The sequence below is a fragment of the Canis aureus genome, chromosome 2 (genome assembly GCF_053574225.1).
Source record: "Canis aureus isolate CA01 chromosome 2, VMU_Caureus_v.1.0, whole genome shotgun sequence".
Classification (NCBI taxonomy): domain Eukaryota; kingdom Metazoa; phylum Chordata; class Mammalia; order Carnivora; family Canidae; genus Canis; species Canis aureus.
Genome location: NC_135612.1, coordinates 19,887,974 through 19,901,655, shown reverse-complemented (window position 1 = coordinate 19,901,655; position 13,682 = coordinate 19,887,974). Strand labels below are relative to the sequence as shown.

The 13,682-nt window shown below is 34.6% G+C and overlaps 1 protein-coding gene across 6 annotated transcripts in view; it reads right to left on the bottom strand.

The window, feature by feature from the left end:
* The window catches only part of LOC144293967 (uncharacterized), a 1,010,193-nt gene that overhangs the window by 35,736 nt on the left and 960,775 nt on the right, over window positions 1-13,682 (bottom strand). For 3 of the 6 annotated variants that reach the window (XM_077865384.1, XM_077865428.1, XM_077865376.1), the window contains one exon: window positions 11,971-12,922. The exons of 2 other annotated variants lie outside the window; for them this stretch is intronic. Coding sequence is in view for 1 of the 4 variants with exons in the window: in XM_077865377.1 (XP_077721503.1) it covers window positions 6,399-6,513 (115 nt within the window). In the remaining 3 variants the exon portion in view is untranslated. Of the gene's footprint in view, window positions 1-6,398; window positions 6,521-11,970; window positions 12,923-13,682 lie in introns of those variants that run through there. One more of the 6 variants, XM_077865377.1, reaches the window with a different exon arrangement.

Here is a 13,682-nt window from a genome sequence, read left to right as displayed (position 1 = left end):
AAAAAACAACAAAAACCCCAACTCTTTCATATATTGAAACAGGTACTTACATACCTGTTAATCTTCAAGGTGGTTAAGAAAACACACACTCATCCACTTGTTTGGTGAAAAAAGTATGGGGTATGTGTGAAGCCCATTTGTGTCCATATTCAAACTCCAAGCTCTTTCCCCTAGACTGTTCCTTATCACCTACACTAGAGTTTTTATAATGGAGTAAAAAAAAAATGCTCTCTATATTACAGGAATCGTACATAACTGAATCTGTGGAATAATAGGGATATATGTATGATTAGATTTTATTACATATATTCCTAAGATGTCATAACTATGTAGTGACGTACAGTCTTCTGGTATGGTCTCTATAATCACTCGGGTAGTCAGATAAATGGAAGGATTCTGATATGGTAAGAATAATGAATGAATTTGATATCTAAATGGCTGAACCATATTACCAGCTCATCTACAGCACAGTCTACACTGAAACTTACTGCTCATTCTCTCCATTGTATCTATTCTATCTTGCCTAAAACAGATACTAAAACGTAATTGTTGGTAGATCGGTGTTAATGAAGAGCAGTGTGTGTACAGGGCCCTGCCGAACAGCAACATTTAAGGTCTGCTATGAGGAGAGGGATGCAGTTAATGAGACAGAACAAAAGCATCCAGGGAATTGGGAAGAAGATCATAAAATTGGTGTCATGGGAACCAAGGAAAGGGTGGATCAAGAAGAAAGGTGTGGTCAAGTAATCAAATGCTGCAGAAGCCCTTGGATCAAATACTCTCTGCACCCGTCCCAGCTGCGGTTTTATTTTATAAGTTGGTGTTTAGATAATGGTGTCATTTAGGGGCATTCTGAAAATGCACCTGAGATTGAAACCTCCTTAGTTTTGCGTTAAGTCAAAATGCTCTGCACTTAAGTTTTAGCAAGGTAGATGCTAGGCTGGTGATGATTGGGAAGACTAGAAAATGAACACTTTTGTGGCGTGTAACTAATCTCTGATGTCTTCATCTAAATCTATATAATTTTTTCGTGCAGTGAGGACAAACAAGCTTTTAGAGAAAAATGAGAGTTGAAACCATGACAGTTAAACACACATAGGTAGGTGTATTTATGTGTGTGTATGTATATATATTTCCCTTAATTTGAGGGGAACCAGTATTATAAAATTCTTCAAAAAATATTTGGAAGGGACCTTAAAATAGAGACTTTTTTTAGGTTTTATGGTGGTAAGATGACAGACATCAGTGTGCACCTGTATTTAGATACTGTTATTATTGTTCCAGTTGATTATCCTTCAATACATTTATTAAACATTGATAAAAATATTTGATGACTTTTATAATCAATACACCTTTAATATAATGCAATATCCAATATATGGAGTGGTCTTCTTGTTTTCATGGCTACATCTAGCTTGCTTTAAAAAAAATGTATTGCTTAATTGAGAAGGTGCTTGCAAGGATTCCAATGAAAACAAACCAGATTGGGAATCCCTATGTCTATGTCTATCATGAATAAATAAATAAATAAATCTTAAAAAAAAAAAAAAAAAAAGACGCTCTTAAATCCCAAAGTAAAATAAATCACTTTTTAAAACTATATTCCGGGACTCCTGAGTGGCTTAGTGGTTGAGTGTCTGCCTTTGGCTCAGGACGTGATCCTGGGATCCTGGGATTGAGTATCACATTTGGCGCCCCTTTGGGGAGACTGCTTTTGTCTCTGCCTCGCTTTCTGTGTCTCTCATGAATAAGTAAATAAAATCTTTTTTTTTTTTAAGATTTTATTTATTCATGAGAGATAGAAAGGGGGGGGCGGGGGGCAGAGACCCAGGCAGAGGGAGAAGCAGGCTCCATGCAGGGAGCCTGACGTAGGACTCGATCCCGGGTCTCTAGGACGGCGCCCTGGGCCAAAGGCAGGCGCTAAACCACTGAGCCACCCAGGGATCCCCGGTAAATAACATCTTAAAAAAAAACTATACTCTATCCTTTACACAATCCGAAATGTGTAGTTTGCATCAAATAGCAGAGGAAATATTAAAATTTACTTGAGTGAGAGTTTTGCTATTTAATTTGGTTGAAAACTTTTAATATTTTGAAAAGTTGACCTGTGTTTCAAATTTCCAATGCAATTTACTTAACTTTAAGCCAAATCATAGTTTCTTTAACATAAGGAACGGTAAGGTTACTGAGTTTGAAAAATCGAGCTAGAATCTTCTTAAGGCCTTATTTATAAAGAATTTTGGAAAGGGGAACTTAGATATTGTTTCTCTTTATTAGGTGTGAAAATGAAAGAAAGTCTGACCCATGAAACTATGGTAGTAGACATTAATGTAGAGTCAAGAAGCTTTCTGCAACCATTTGATCTAAAACACTGCCCGCTAACTCCACTCCCTCCTTGCTAGGTCACTCTCTAGGCCCTAACCCTATCTTTTCTTCTTCATTATACTTAACATTATCTGAATATACATAATTATTTGCTGAGTTGTTTATTAGTCACACCAAGATTGTAAGCTCCATGAAGGCAGAGAGTTTGTCTTGTTCTCTGCTATATCCCAGGGCCTAACCCAGTACCTAACAAAAATTAGGTATTGTGGTAAATCCTTTTGAATAAACAAATCAATGAATGCATTCTTTCCCCACAGTGAGGCACCTTAAGTGGAGTAATAATTTATTTAGCTTTAAAATTTTTCCTTCCTTTAATTAGCCATAAAGGTGTTTTTAAAGTCTTACTATTTTATTGTTATGAAACATAAAGGTGTTTACTAAAGTTTTACTTTGTGTACAGGGCTTCAATGGAGATCACAACCACTTTACAGGCCAGGCCCATTCCATTTATTAAAATGTCTAATCTTTCCTCTTGTCTCATGTGCCATGTATTGCTGACTCAATTTTATGGATGGTAATAGTACTGATATCCAGACATCTTATTAGTAACACACTTAATATACTTAAGTCATATACTTGGTAAATGACATAACTAGGATTTGACCCATCTGGCTGACCCCATGTGTCTTTCCATATTGAATCTCCAGACACCAATTTACAAAGGGCCAAATTAACAGATAAGCATGAATTTCGTTAACCTGTGAATTTCATTTAACAATACCTTATTGATAAATTGGCATGGAACAATCTTGAAAAATTAACACTGTAGCTAATACCTGTATTTGTGCTTGTACTAAATAATAGCAAATGCACACGTGCTATCAGTTTTAAGTAGGAATTTTAAACATATTTTGTGTTTTTATAATGGCAAATTCATTAGTTCATACTCTGGATAAGCATAATTCCAATAGACTTTGCAAGTTAATTATAAGTCTACAAAAAAATGTAAGAGTAAAAAACTGCTATTAGGAACATACACTACGGTATTAAGATGGAGATTGTTAATTGATTTATTCCTAAGTAGTTAGGAATAATAGGAGGAAATATAGATATTCAAATTACAGAATTCTTTAGCAGATATTCCAAGATATCATATTTTCAAGAAAGACATAATTATAAATCTAGATACCTGTCTTTACCTACCTCAGGTAGGAGACTCCCTATAGTTACTATTACTATAGTTATTCTGCAGTAATAGAGAGGAAGCAAAGCAGCTCATTCTCAAGCCTGGCAATTGCTTGTAGAAATCAATTGACCATTTGCTAACATAGTAATATGTAAAAATAATGATTTTTGCTCAGCTACAGTATACCGACCATATATCCTCTACTCTTGATTCAACTGTGTAGCAGATAAGTGGTTGCATTAGAACTGATCTGGTTCCCAGTCCCATAGATGGGACCAGTTGAATCTAAATTAGGATAGTTCCATCTCCCTTGACATGGTGATTGCTTCTGGAAATCTTGGCTAAAGTCAATTAGCAGATGACTTTCTCACTGCCACAAATATTGATTTGAGATGGGCCAAGGACCTAAGCCAGTCCAATAATCAAAAAGAAAAAAACCCAACCCCAAAAGACCCCTCAAGTTGTGGGGGTTACTGTCTCTCTCTCCTATGTATTAACCAGAAAGCCTGTGATGCAAAAAGGGTGGCAGCTATCTCCCTGCCAATCAGGAGGGCCAGCCTAGTTAAAAAGCTCAGCAGATAGAATTCCCAAAGAAGCAGGTCTGCCCCAGTGAAACTCTTTGTAGCTCTTCACACCTTACTTGTATGATACTCATTACTTTGGCTGTTTTTAGCTGGTATTCCAAAATGAAATGATCTCTAACTCCACTTTCTCCCTCGGCCTCCTCAACTAATCAGGTACCCTAAGCCTTATGATTCTTTCTCCTTGATAGTTAGCTGTTCCTACTGGCTTAATTTGGATCCTTCTGTTTTCTTACCTGCACTAGCTTGCAGATAGGAAATAAGTCTCTCTTATTCTAATTATCTTAATAATTTAAAGGTTTTTTTTGAAGATTCCTACTGCTTCCAGGGTAATGCTTAAATTCTTCACAAGTCATCAGGAAACTTTGGCTTCCTTCTACTTTTAAAATTCATCCTGAATTCTAACATAAGGTGATCTGGTTGTCTGAATGTAATATATATTTTATTTTCTTTGGGCCTTTGCTTCTTTATCTTCTGGAATACTTTGACCCCCTACAATCAGAAAACTTAGCTAAAATACCATCTCTTTGGTAAAGAGTTTCCTAATTTCTTTTCTTTTACTTCCTGCATGATAAGTTGCTTGTTCCTCAGTGTTCTCATGGCACTTTATACACACACTCATCAATACTTTCCACAATGTGTTGTAATGATTTGTTTATAGTTTGATCTCTCTTTGAGACTGTGACTCACTGGGGGCCAGGTCTGGATGAAAACATTGTTTTCCTCCCAACTCAGCCTAAGGCTCTAACACAGTACACGTTTAATAATGTTTACTGATTATGTGAATAAAGGACTGAATTAGTCTCCATGGTTATTATCTCAAAACAAATTGTCAGAATACACATCCACATGTACTGTCCTAAAAATGAAAACAATTAAAAAGAATATGGCACCTAATCTTTCATATTTTACAGGTTATTCTTCATGGACTTTAAAGCAACAGTACGCAGGATTATTGCTTATTAAGATCTCCTAAATTTAGGTTTATTTTAAAAATTTTAATTTTCATCTTTTTTTTTTTTCCAGGAAGACTTCTCTTAGTTCAAACTGAAGCAGAGCCAAAAGACAAGAGGAGGTTTAAGCTCTACTTGTCTGTATTTACTTGGTCTAAAATAGCACTGGACTTTTGTTATATGAGGTTTTCATATGATTTGAGAAAAAAAAAGTTTTAACCTGCTGCTTTGTTTGAACAGTGATGGCAAAAACTAAAAATAACATAGGATTCCAAATGTGTGTATGGAAATTAAAACACAATTTTGGGCAACTGCTGTAAAAACTTCCACTCTCTTTATACACCTTTAGACTTAGCTGGAGCCAGATCTGCCCACAAAGGAGACGTTTAACTGATAGGTCCTCTTTATGAAAGGCCTTTTCCAGGGGCCACATCTTGGGGGGTTTGGGTAAGGGAAGTGTGTGGTTCTGTCTAAATTTCATCCAGGACTTCTCTCCCCATCTGACCCTGGAAATTGCTGCAATTTTAGCTTCCTGTGGTAGGCAGTAAAAAAAAAAAAAAAAAAAAAAAAAAACACCCAGAAAACAAAAACCTAAATCAGAAATGGTAGAAAGACACTTAACCAAGTACAGGGAGTATCTAAGCTTCCTGTGCTACTGCTGACTATATATTCATGAGCAACAAAACACACTTCTGACTTGTACTAGGCATCAACCGTAGTACTTCAAACTTCTCTGTGGATGAGTCTTTAAAATATCTTACTGTTGGAGAGAACCATTTTTGTAGTTCATTTTTAAAAATAAGAGGGGGGAAGAAGTACATTTATTTGTAGGACACTATTCAGAAAACATCTCTCTTAAGGAGGTATCTGAAATAAGGGGTTGTAGAACAACAGTGTGAATGGGAGGTACAGGGTGAGTGAAACCTTTTGAATAGGTTGCCATAAAAAGAAAGGTCACAAGGATTCAGCCAACTAAGTAGGCCTGAACTAAGAATACCACAGAACTGCCTGTTGGACTAAGATGGCTTTGATGGAAAATGACAAATGAGATTGGCAGGGGCATCTGAACCCTTGCAGCTGTTTCATTTCATGCATTCTTCTCCAGGATGGCTACTGCATGGATTTAAGAAGCTGCAGACAACAGTCATTTAAGGAAATGGACACCATGGCGAAATCATCTTAGAATGCAATCTGGAGTAGAGGTAGTATGACCAGAATATGCAGATCCCAGCCAGTCACCCGCTTAGTCCCTATTCTCTGCACTGGTTTTCCCTAACACCCTTTACAGCTCTTTTTACCCCTTACTTGCATCTAAAGGTAGTTTCCTAAATCCAGGTTATTTAAATGTCTTACCCGATGAAAATCCTGTATTGACAAAAACAATAGGTGCTGGAATCAAAATGTTTTTAATCACGGCTCTGCCCTTTTCTGCCTTTGTGGCTGTGGGCAAGTTCTTTGAGGCTCTCATTCCTCATCTGTAAGATGGGGATGAAAATAATAATGTATAATTTATAGAATTATTATAAGACCTACTAGACAACATAGGTAAATGATTAAGCACACTTTGAATTCTTAATTATGGCAAGTAATGTTGGCTTTCAGACTTTATTTAGCAGTTAGACCTTTTAACTCAAAGATAATCTTATATTGTGACAATGCATCACATATACATACAACACACATATACACATATAGGCATATACGTGTAGACATACATATTCATATATACCAGTTAAAAGCAGTATGTTCTAAGCTGTGATTAGATATAGGAGAGTATATTACTATACTATATATTTAATAACTTCATATTAAATTATTTTGAAGTCAAACAATGAGAAAAGTAAGCTTGCTATGATAAAAATGAAAATTGGATAAAAATAGTAACTGTAGCAAACAGGTATTGGAGAAGTGCTAGTGAAGTGAGGATCAAGATTCCAGTCCAGCCAGTGTGACGCTAGAGCTTTTGTTTTCAGGATTCCATTGCCCCTGCAGCCACACTGATATTTTGTATTATTTTTCGTAAAACTCCTGAAGACGGTTTAACTATATTAATGTATAAAATTTAAAGGAGATTGTTAGGGTACTTCCTTTGCAACATTAAATCACTAAAATCCCTAATGACTTTTTACCTCCTTTAAATGGTAAAGTTCAGTTTGCATGAATTGGTGTATGGGTTCCCTAGCCATTCATGAACTCGTTAGTTTATCCAAACTATATTTTGAATACATGTTTAAAATTTTTATTTAAATCTTTAAATATTTTACATCTGTATTGCATGATTTAAAAGACAATTTTCAAATATAGCTTGAAATATAATTTTAATGCAGCTATTAAATTGCTTGCTAAATATGTCTAAAGGTAAAGCTATAATTTTATTGCTAGCATTCTATATGAATCTTTAGCATAGTAATATGGTGACTCTTCATTACTTAGTTGATCTTATTATAAGCTCATTTGAGAGATGTTTAGCTAATGGGCCACTGGTCAGGAAAATTTAGTGATCTCTTACTTTCTGTAATGTATTTAAAACACCACTTGACCATGGGGTAGACAGTAAGCTTCTGTAGTAAAAACTAAAGTTTAGAATCCAATTCATTACACATAGGAAAGTTTACCTTAATTTACAATTTTTATGACAAGATTATACAGTGTCTTGTAAGATACTGGCAATTATATAATTAAAATGAAGATAATGTGCATCCTCTATATGCAAGTCACTGGAAGAGGGAATGCATCTCAGTTTATAAAAATGTGTTTTTTCCTTAGATATCTACTGGCCTTAGTGTATCGGGAATATCTATCTATGCATCTACTTAGGCATGTTTTTTTTTTTTTTATCTGTCATCTATCTCTTAACTCTAGTTCTGTATCTTTTAGCCCTGATTTAGGCACTCTTGACTATCTTCAGTTATTTTATATAATCTTTTTCTTGTTCAGTTATACATTTCCACAAAATTAGCTTTTGTTTCCCACCACTTCCTCATTCTCAGTGACCCCTGAATGCTTGTTATAAGTGATTCTCAAAATGGAATACCCATAAGAATCATCCAAGAAACTTTTAAAACATGTAGATGTCCAGATCCCATCTGCTGAGCTTCTAACTACAGGGTTGGGCTGAAGCACCAGAATCTATATTTTCCAAATGTGTCCCATTGATTCTGATGCAGGTGGCCTTTGGAGTTTACTTTGGAGCAATTCTGCTGGAGTGATTTTGTGAAAATGGCCTAAAAAGGTAGTTTGCCATATTGAAGACATGGATATGTTGATTTTCTAACACTAGAAAATATTGAAAGACTGTGATTTTGGACCTTACAAACAAAGAGTGGTTTTTAATAGGGGTCAACTTGCTTCTAATTCATGTAACTTGTAAAATGGAGAAGGGCAGAAAAAAGCTGATTTTGATTGTGAGGTTGGTTGCTGTAAATTAGTTATAAATGTAAATGTTGTGCCTTTTTATCCAAAGAGACCTAAAACGATTGGATGGTGGCCTAGTTTTGTTTCTCTGTGTGTGGGTATAATTTTTCTCTCCTCTTTAACTATCGTTCTTCCCTGTGCTCTCCAGAATATTATAGATAGTGAATAGAGGGCTATTACCCTATAAAGGGAAAAATATATATGGATGAGTAACAACTAGTTATAATTCAGTGAATCTGTCTGGATTCTATATTATATAAAGCATTAACTTCATTAGGCTTTCAAAATTGGTATAAATTTAGAAATACAATTTTCTTGAGATCAGTTACACACATACATATTTATCTTAAATTTTCCTTTGATTTGAAATCCTTTCTTATTTTTTTCCACATATTGTTTTGTAGATTTAAATATCTACAATCTGATAAGGAAGAGTATATCTATATCTTTATCTTTATCTTATATGTATATATAACAGTGCTCAGGTGAGGGCAAACTAAGATCACTGAAAAACATTTTTCAAATACCTATATTTTGATGGACCATGGGCAGAAAGATTCATTTAGAATTAAGATAAAGCCAAAGACTCTGTAACTTTAAAAATAAAAATATGTTTATTCTAAATAGAAAATATTCATATATTATGCCTATTTTTTAGACCGTTTTATTGCAGGTTGCTTTGCTGTAGGTCAGTGAAATGATGAGGAAAAATTTGGAAATTTATAAATTAGATGAGATTCTAGTTAATACACATCCAACAACCATTTCTCTTCTAATGATTTTTAAAATTGGACTGTACATTCTGTCCTCTTAAATAACAGAGAAAATGTTTAAAAATATTGAAATCAAACTTACTAAGCTGAGTTCATATTAGAAACATTTCTCTTGCCATAATTTAGCTTAAATTATTTTTATAGAGACTGGATTTTCTTCACAACCACAATGCCTTTTTTAAAAATATTGCCTTTTGGCTTTTATTCTGAGGCAGGCTCTTTTTAATTTAAACATGATCTGTTGTATTTACTTTGAATGCCAATATATTGTGTATTACCCACCAAGTGACTCTTTCTTTCTGCTATTCAGAATTAAATAAACCAAGACGCAACACATGTCTTAAAACCACAATAGTTTATTTATAAGAAGAAAGACAGCCCATCAAACTTTCCACAGGAATTTAAAAAATCCATTGGGGACTCAAAGCCTTTACTTTCTTTCCATTCATATAATTTTGGTTTTGGCTTAACACTTAGCACAATATTCACTTCAAAAGAATATCCCTTGCATTTAAAGTAAACAATCATTGTTCTACACAGACTTTTAATTTTTCCCCTTCTGCCCTTTGCCACTTTTCTTCTCTTTCCAATTCTTTGCTAGCATTACATCCAGAGTATGCCAGATATAAAATCCCTTTTTAGTTTATATTTTGATAGGGAGACTAACTCATGAAAGATCAAATTGTTACATTTTGTTTCATTTCCAATTACTTTTGACATATATAGTTTCTTAACATTTTAAAATGATACTTTGATTATAGGGGATGAGATAGGATGAAATAACTGCAATTAGAAATAGAGTCTGGCTTTAGAAAGGAAAATTCAGTTTGAATATGATGCAAGGCAATGAGGTTTCGTTTTGGGTTCAAATTCTTTGGTTCTTGGTAAGCCAAAGCATATGATCTCGGGTGGCCTCAGTCTTATCCAAAGTAGATCTCATCAAATAACTTCAAATCTCACTGTGAGAGACATAACCATGTCTAATGGTGTCTCATCTCACTAATGACCAAGTGCGATTCAAGAGCAAATATTCATAAATTGTCAAGTCCTAGCTCTTGCTGTATTCTCTAAAAAACAGGTTCACAAATTGTGGATCTACCTGTGCTTTGATCACTCATAATGTCTGGAGTATGTAAAGGTTCTCTCTTTTTTCAGGCCCATTGGAGTCATAAACAATTGAAAATTCACTTCAATTTCACAGTTACACTGGAAATCCTGAAATCTTGCACTTCATCTTGAGAAGTCATACTCAGCCAACACAATATATGTGATATATATAACATATTTCACCAAAACACAAGGACTTGCCAAATGAGCAAAGAGTTTGCTTTTATGATGAAAGTGTAAAAAGTCATGATTTTGCTTCCAAAAAAAACCTTATTGACTATTGTGGAAGGTAGTGTGCTAAGTGCGAGACAATATACATCTTGGCCCTTAGGCAGTTCACAGCTTGGCAGCTCTTATCCTCCTCTGCAGGTAATAACCCAAGTCAACGGAACATATACAGGTGCTTCTTAACATTCTGTTCTCAAAGGACTTCTGCAAACAGAATATTATTTCCATTGAAATATGTAGTTTATAAATCTATATAATATAGAATATAATTATATAAATGCATACCTTGCCACATTAAATATAAGTTTTAGTGTCATCTATATCTATATCTATATCTATATCTATATCTATATCTATATATCCATGCATGCATTTGCTGTGTGGAAGTCCTGTATATATGGGACTTAATATTTTCCCAATGTGTTCTAACACTTATGGACTGGTCTTGCTCTCTTGCTCTCATTTGATCTCTCTGAAGTCATGATTATAATGCAATAAAAGAGATGTGAATAACCCAGATACCACTGAAATAATTGGAGTTGGTACATAAAGAATTCACAGGGTACAGGAAGAAAAAGACTTCTTTGTGGCAGCTACAATATTTCCTGTGACCTTGCTTTCTACTGTTTGTGCCTGCTACCAACATCTTTTGTGTTTCTTGGGAAATCCAGTATGTTATACCCAGTTTTCAGTCATGTGGTAAAGTTCATGACTTAACCAACTGAGCCACCCAGGCATCCAAAGTATGATGACTGTAACTCCCTAATAGGGTTCTGTCAAGGATTAAATGAGTTAATGCAAATAAAGCACCAGCAAAGTACTGATGGAGCATATTGCTTAAGTTTGAGCCTGTGAGCGGGGAATGTTGTATGTATCCTTAGGAGAATCATATAGTGAGATTTTGGTCTCTATTATTATAAAACTCATTTTGAGGGGTGAAGGAATGATTATTTGCTCTAGCTTGTTCAGTAGATTCTAAGCTTCCTAAAGGTAGAAATTGAGTCTTTTAGTTTTAGCAACTATTAGACTTTTATGAATATGGTTTATGTTCAGTAAATACTTATAAGCATATATACCCTTCCTTATTAATCTCTTTTATATTGGCGAAATAAGTATGAAGGAGTCTTATAATTAGTGATTGAAAAATAATTACTGGCTTAAATGTGTGGCCCCTAGTAAATAAACATGATTTCTCCATAGTCATGCTTTCCTAATCCTCTTACCAATATGCCCCCTTTAAAAAACACATTTAAAATTTTATTCCATTACTTTGATACCTGTGAAACTATAATCTTAAAGGGGAAATTGAATATCAAGTAGATTTACCCATGAATTTACTGAAGGTTTCATTGGATCTTACACATAGAATTAGATCCATTTAATGATTCATGGAAGTTATAAATCTTCAGCATATATGTTTATTCCTTTCTTCTCTTTCTCTCAGTTTCACCAAAGACCTGGGAATGCTGGGTAATCTCATGTTCTTCATGTTACCATACATATGGTATACCATTGCATCTATTGCTTCCATATGATTCTTCCAAGAAATTGATGCAATAAAAAATTCTCCTTTACCAGAAGGCAGCAATTCAGTTCATCCAAGAGAACATTAAAAAATGGGCTTTTCTGAAGACTCCTGCTGAACATAAGGGGCGGTAAATTTCAGCAAGTGAGGAGAGAAAGCAGAGAGTGTTTGAAGGCAACACCAAGCTTGGAATAATGAAGAAATGTAGATTGGAGAGGGAGGTTTGACAATGAGGATGAGAGAGTTTCAAATTCTTATATCAAATGTTACCAAACTTTTTCAGAAAACTCCAGCTAGCAACCATTTTAGCTTTTGTTGGTCATTTGGTTTCTGAAGCAACAACTCAACTCTACCATTTTAGCAAAAGCAGCCATAGACTATGTAAACAAATGAATGTGGCTGTGTTCCAATAACACTTTATTTACAAAACTTATGGAAGGCAGAGGGTCAGACTTGGCCTTTGGGTCACAGTTTGCTGACTCCTGTTATACAGGACGAAATTGTCTCCATACTTTAATGTATTTATGAAAATATAATGAGCACCTGAATATTTGCTCAGTACTGTGATTTTTTTTAAAACAAAATTCTAGCTTCTTTTGTAGAAGGCAGCATGCCTGCTACCGTAGGGAAGATTTCAGCTTTTGTTTGACTTTCCACTTGGCCCACAGTTATATGTCATCTTTTGTTTCCATCCATGGTTGTCTATTTTCCTCATGCCAAGCATTTTCAGACAACAGCTAGTCTGTATTATCTCATGTATGGATTTGAACCTTAGATGGATCTTGAGACAGTGAACTTCATATCTGATGAGCTCTTTGGAAAAGTTGGACCTAACAAAGTGAGGAGAGACAGAACAGATGGTGTTATTGTGAAAAAAGCATACTTCTCATATGTGAGTTGGATTTCCTTCCTCTCCACCTGCATAGCTGCTAGCAGAAGACCAAGATTGCATGTCCTATAAGATAGGTAGAGGCTAAAAGTAGGTTCTAAATTGGAATACCCAGGACTCTGTATTACTCATTATGATTATTATGATTATTTTTCTTTCTCTTTGGCGTGGTCTTCATTAATCATAATGAAATAAGATTTTTCATACCTTTTTGAGATACTTTAATTTGCCTTGGACTCCATAGCATTCCACATATGACCCAGAAATAGGTGATCAACAAATGTTTGTTGAAATAATTAACACAGTTGTTATTTTACAAGGCCTCTAAGGTTTGCTATTGCCTCTTACATGTAACTAGTGTAATGCCATGATATTAGATGTGAATTTGCCTTTTTTAAAAATAAATCTTCAACATATTCATTGCACTGTTTTGTTCCTCTGGCTGGAGAGGTAGAGGCAAATTGCATGGGGGATGTTTTTTATTACATCTGTAGAAAATATACAAGTACTCAAGACTTTAATTTTTCCACAGAATTATAAATCACAATTTTCCTCTTTGAACTAGCTATTGGCACTCCTGCAAACTTCTTAGACAATATGACAATTCTTTAAAAGTCAAAAATATCTATTTTTATTCATGTAATACATGGTTAAGTATTATGTATATTTTTGTTCTTTTTCAGCCTACTACTGTTTATGCA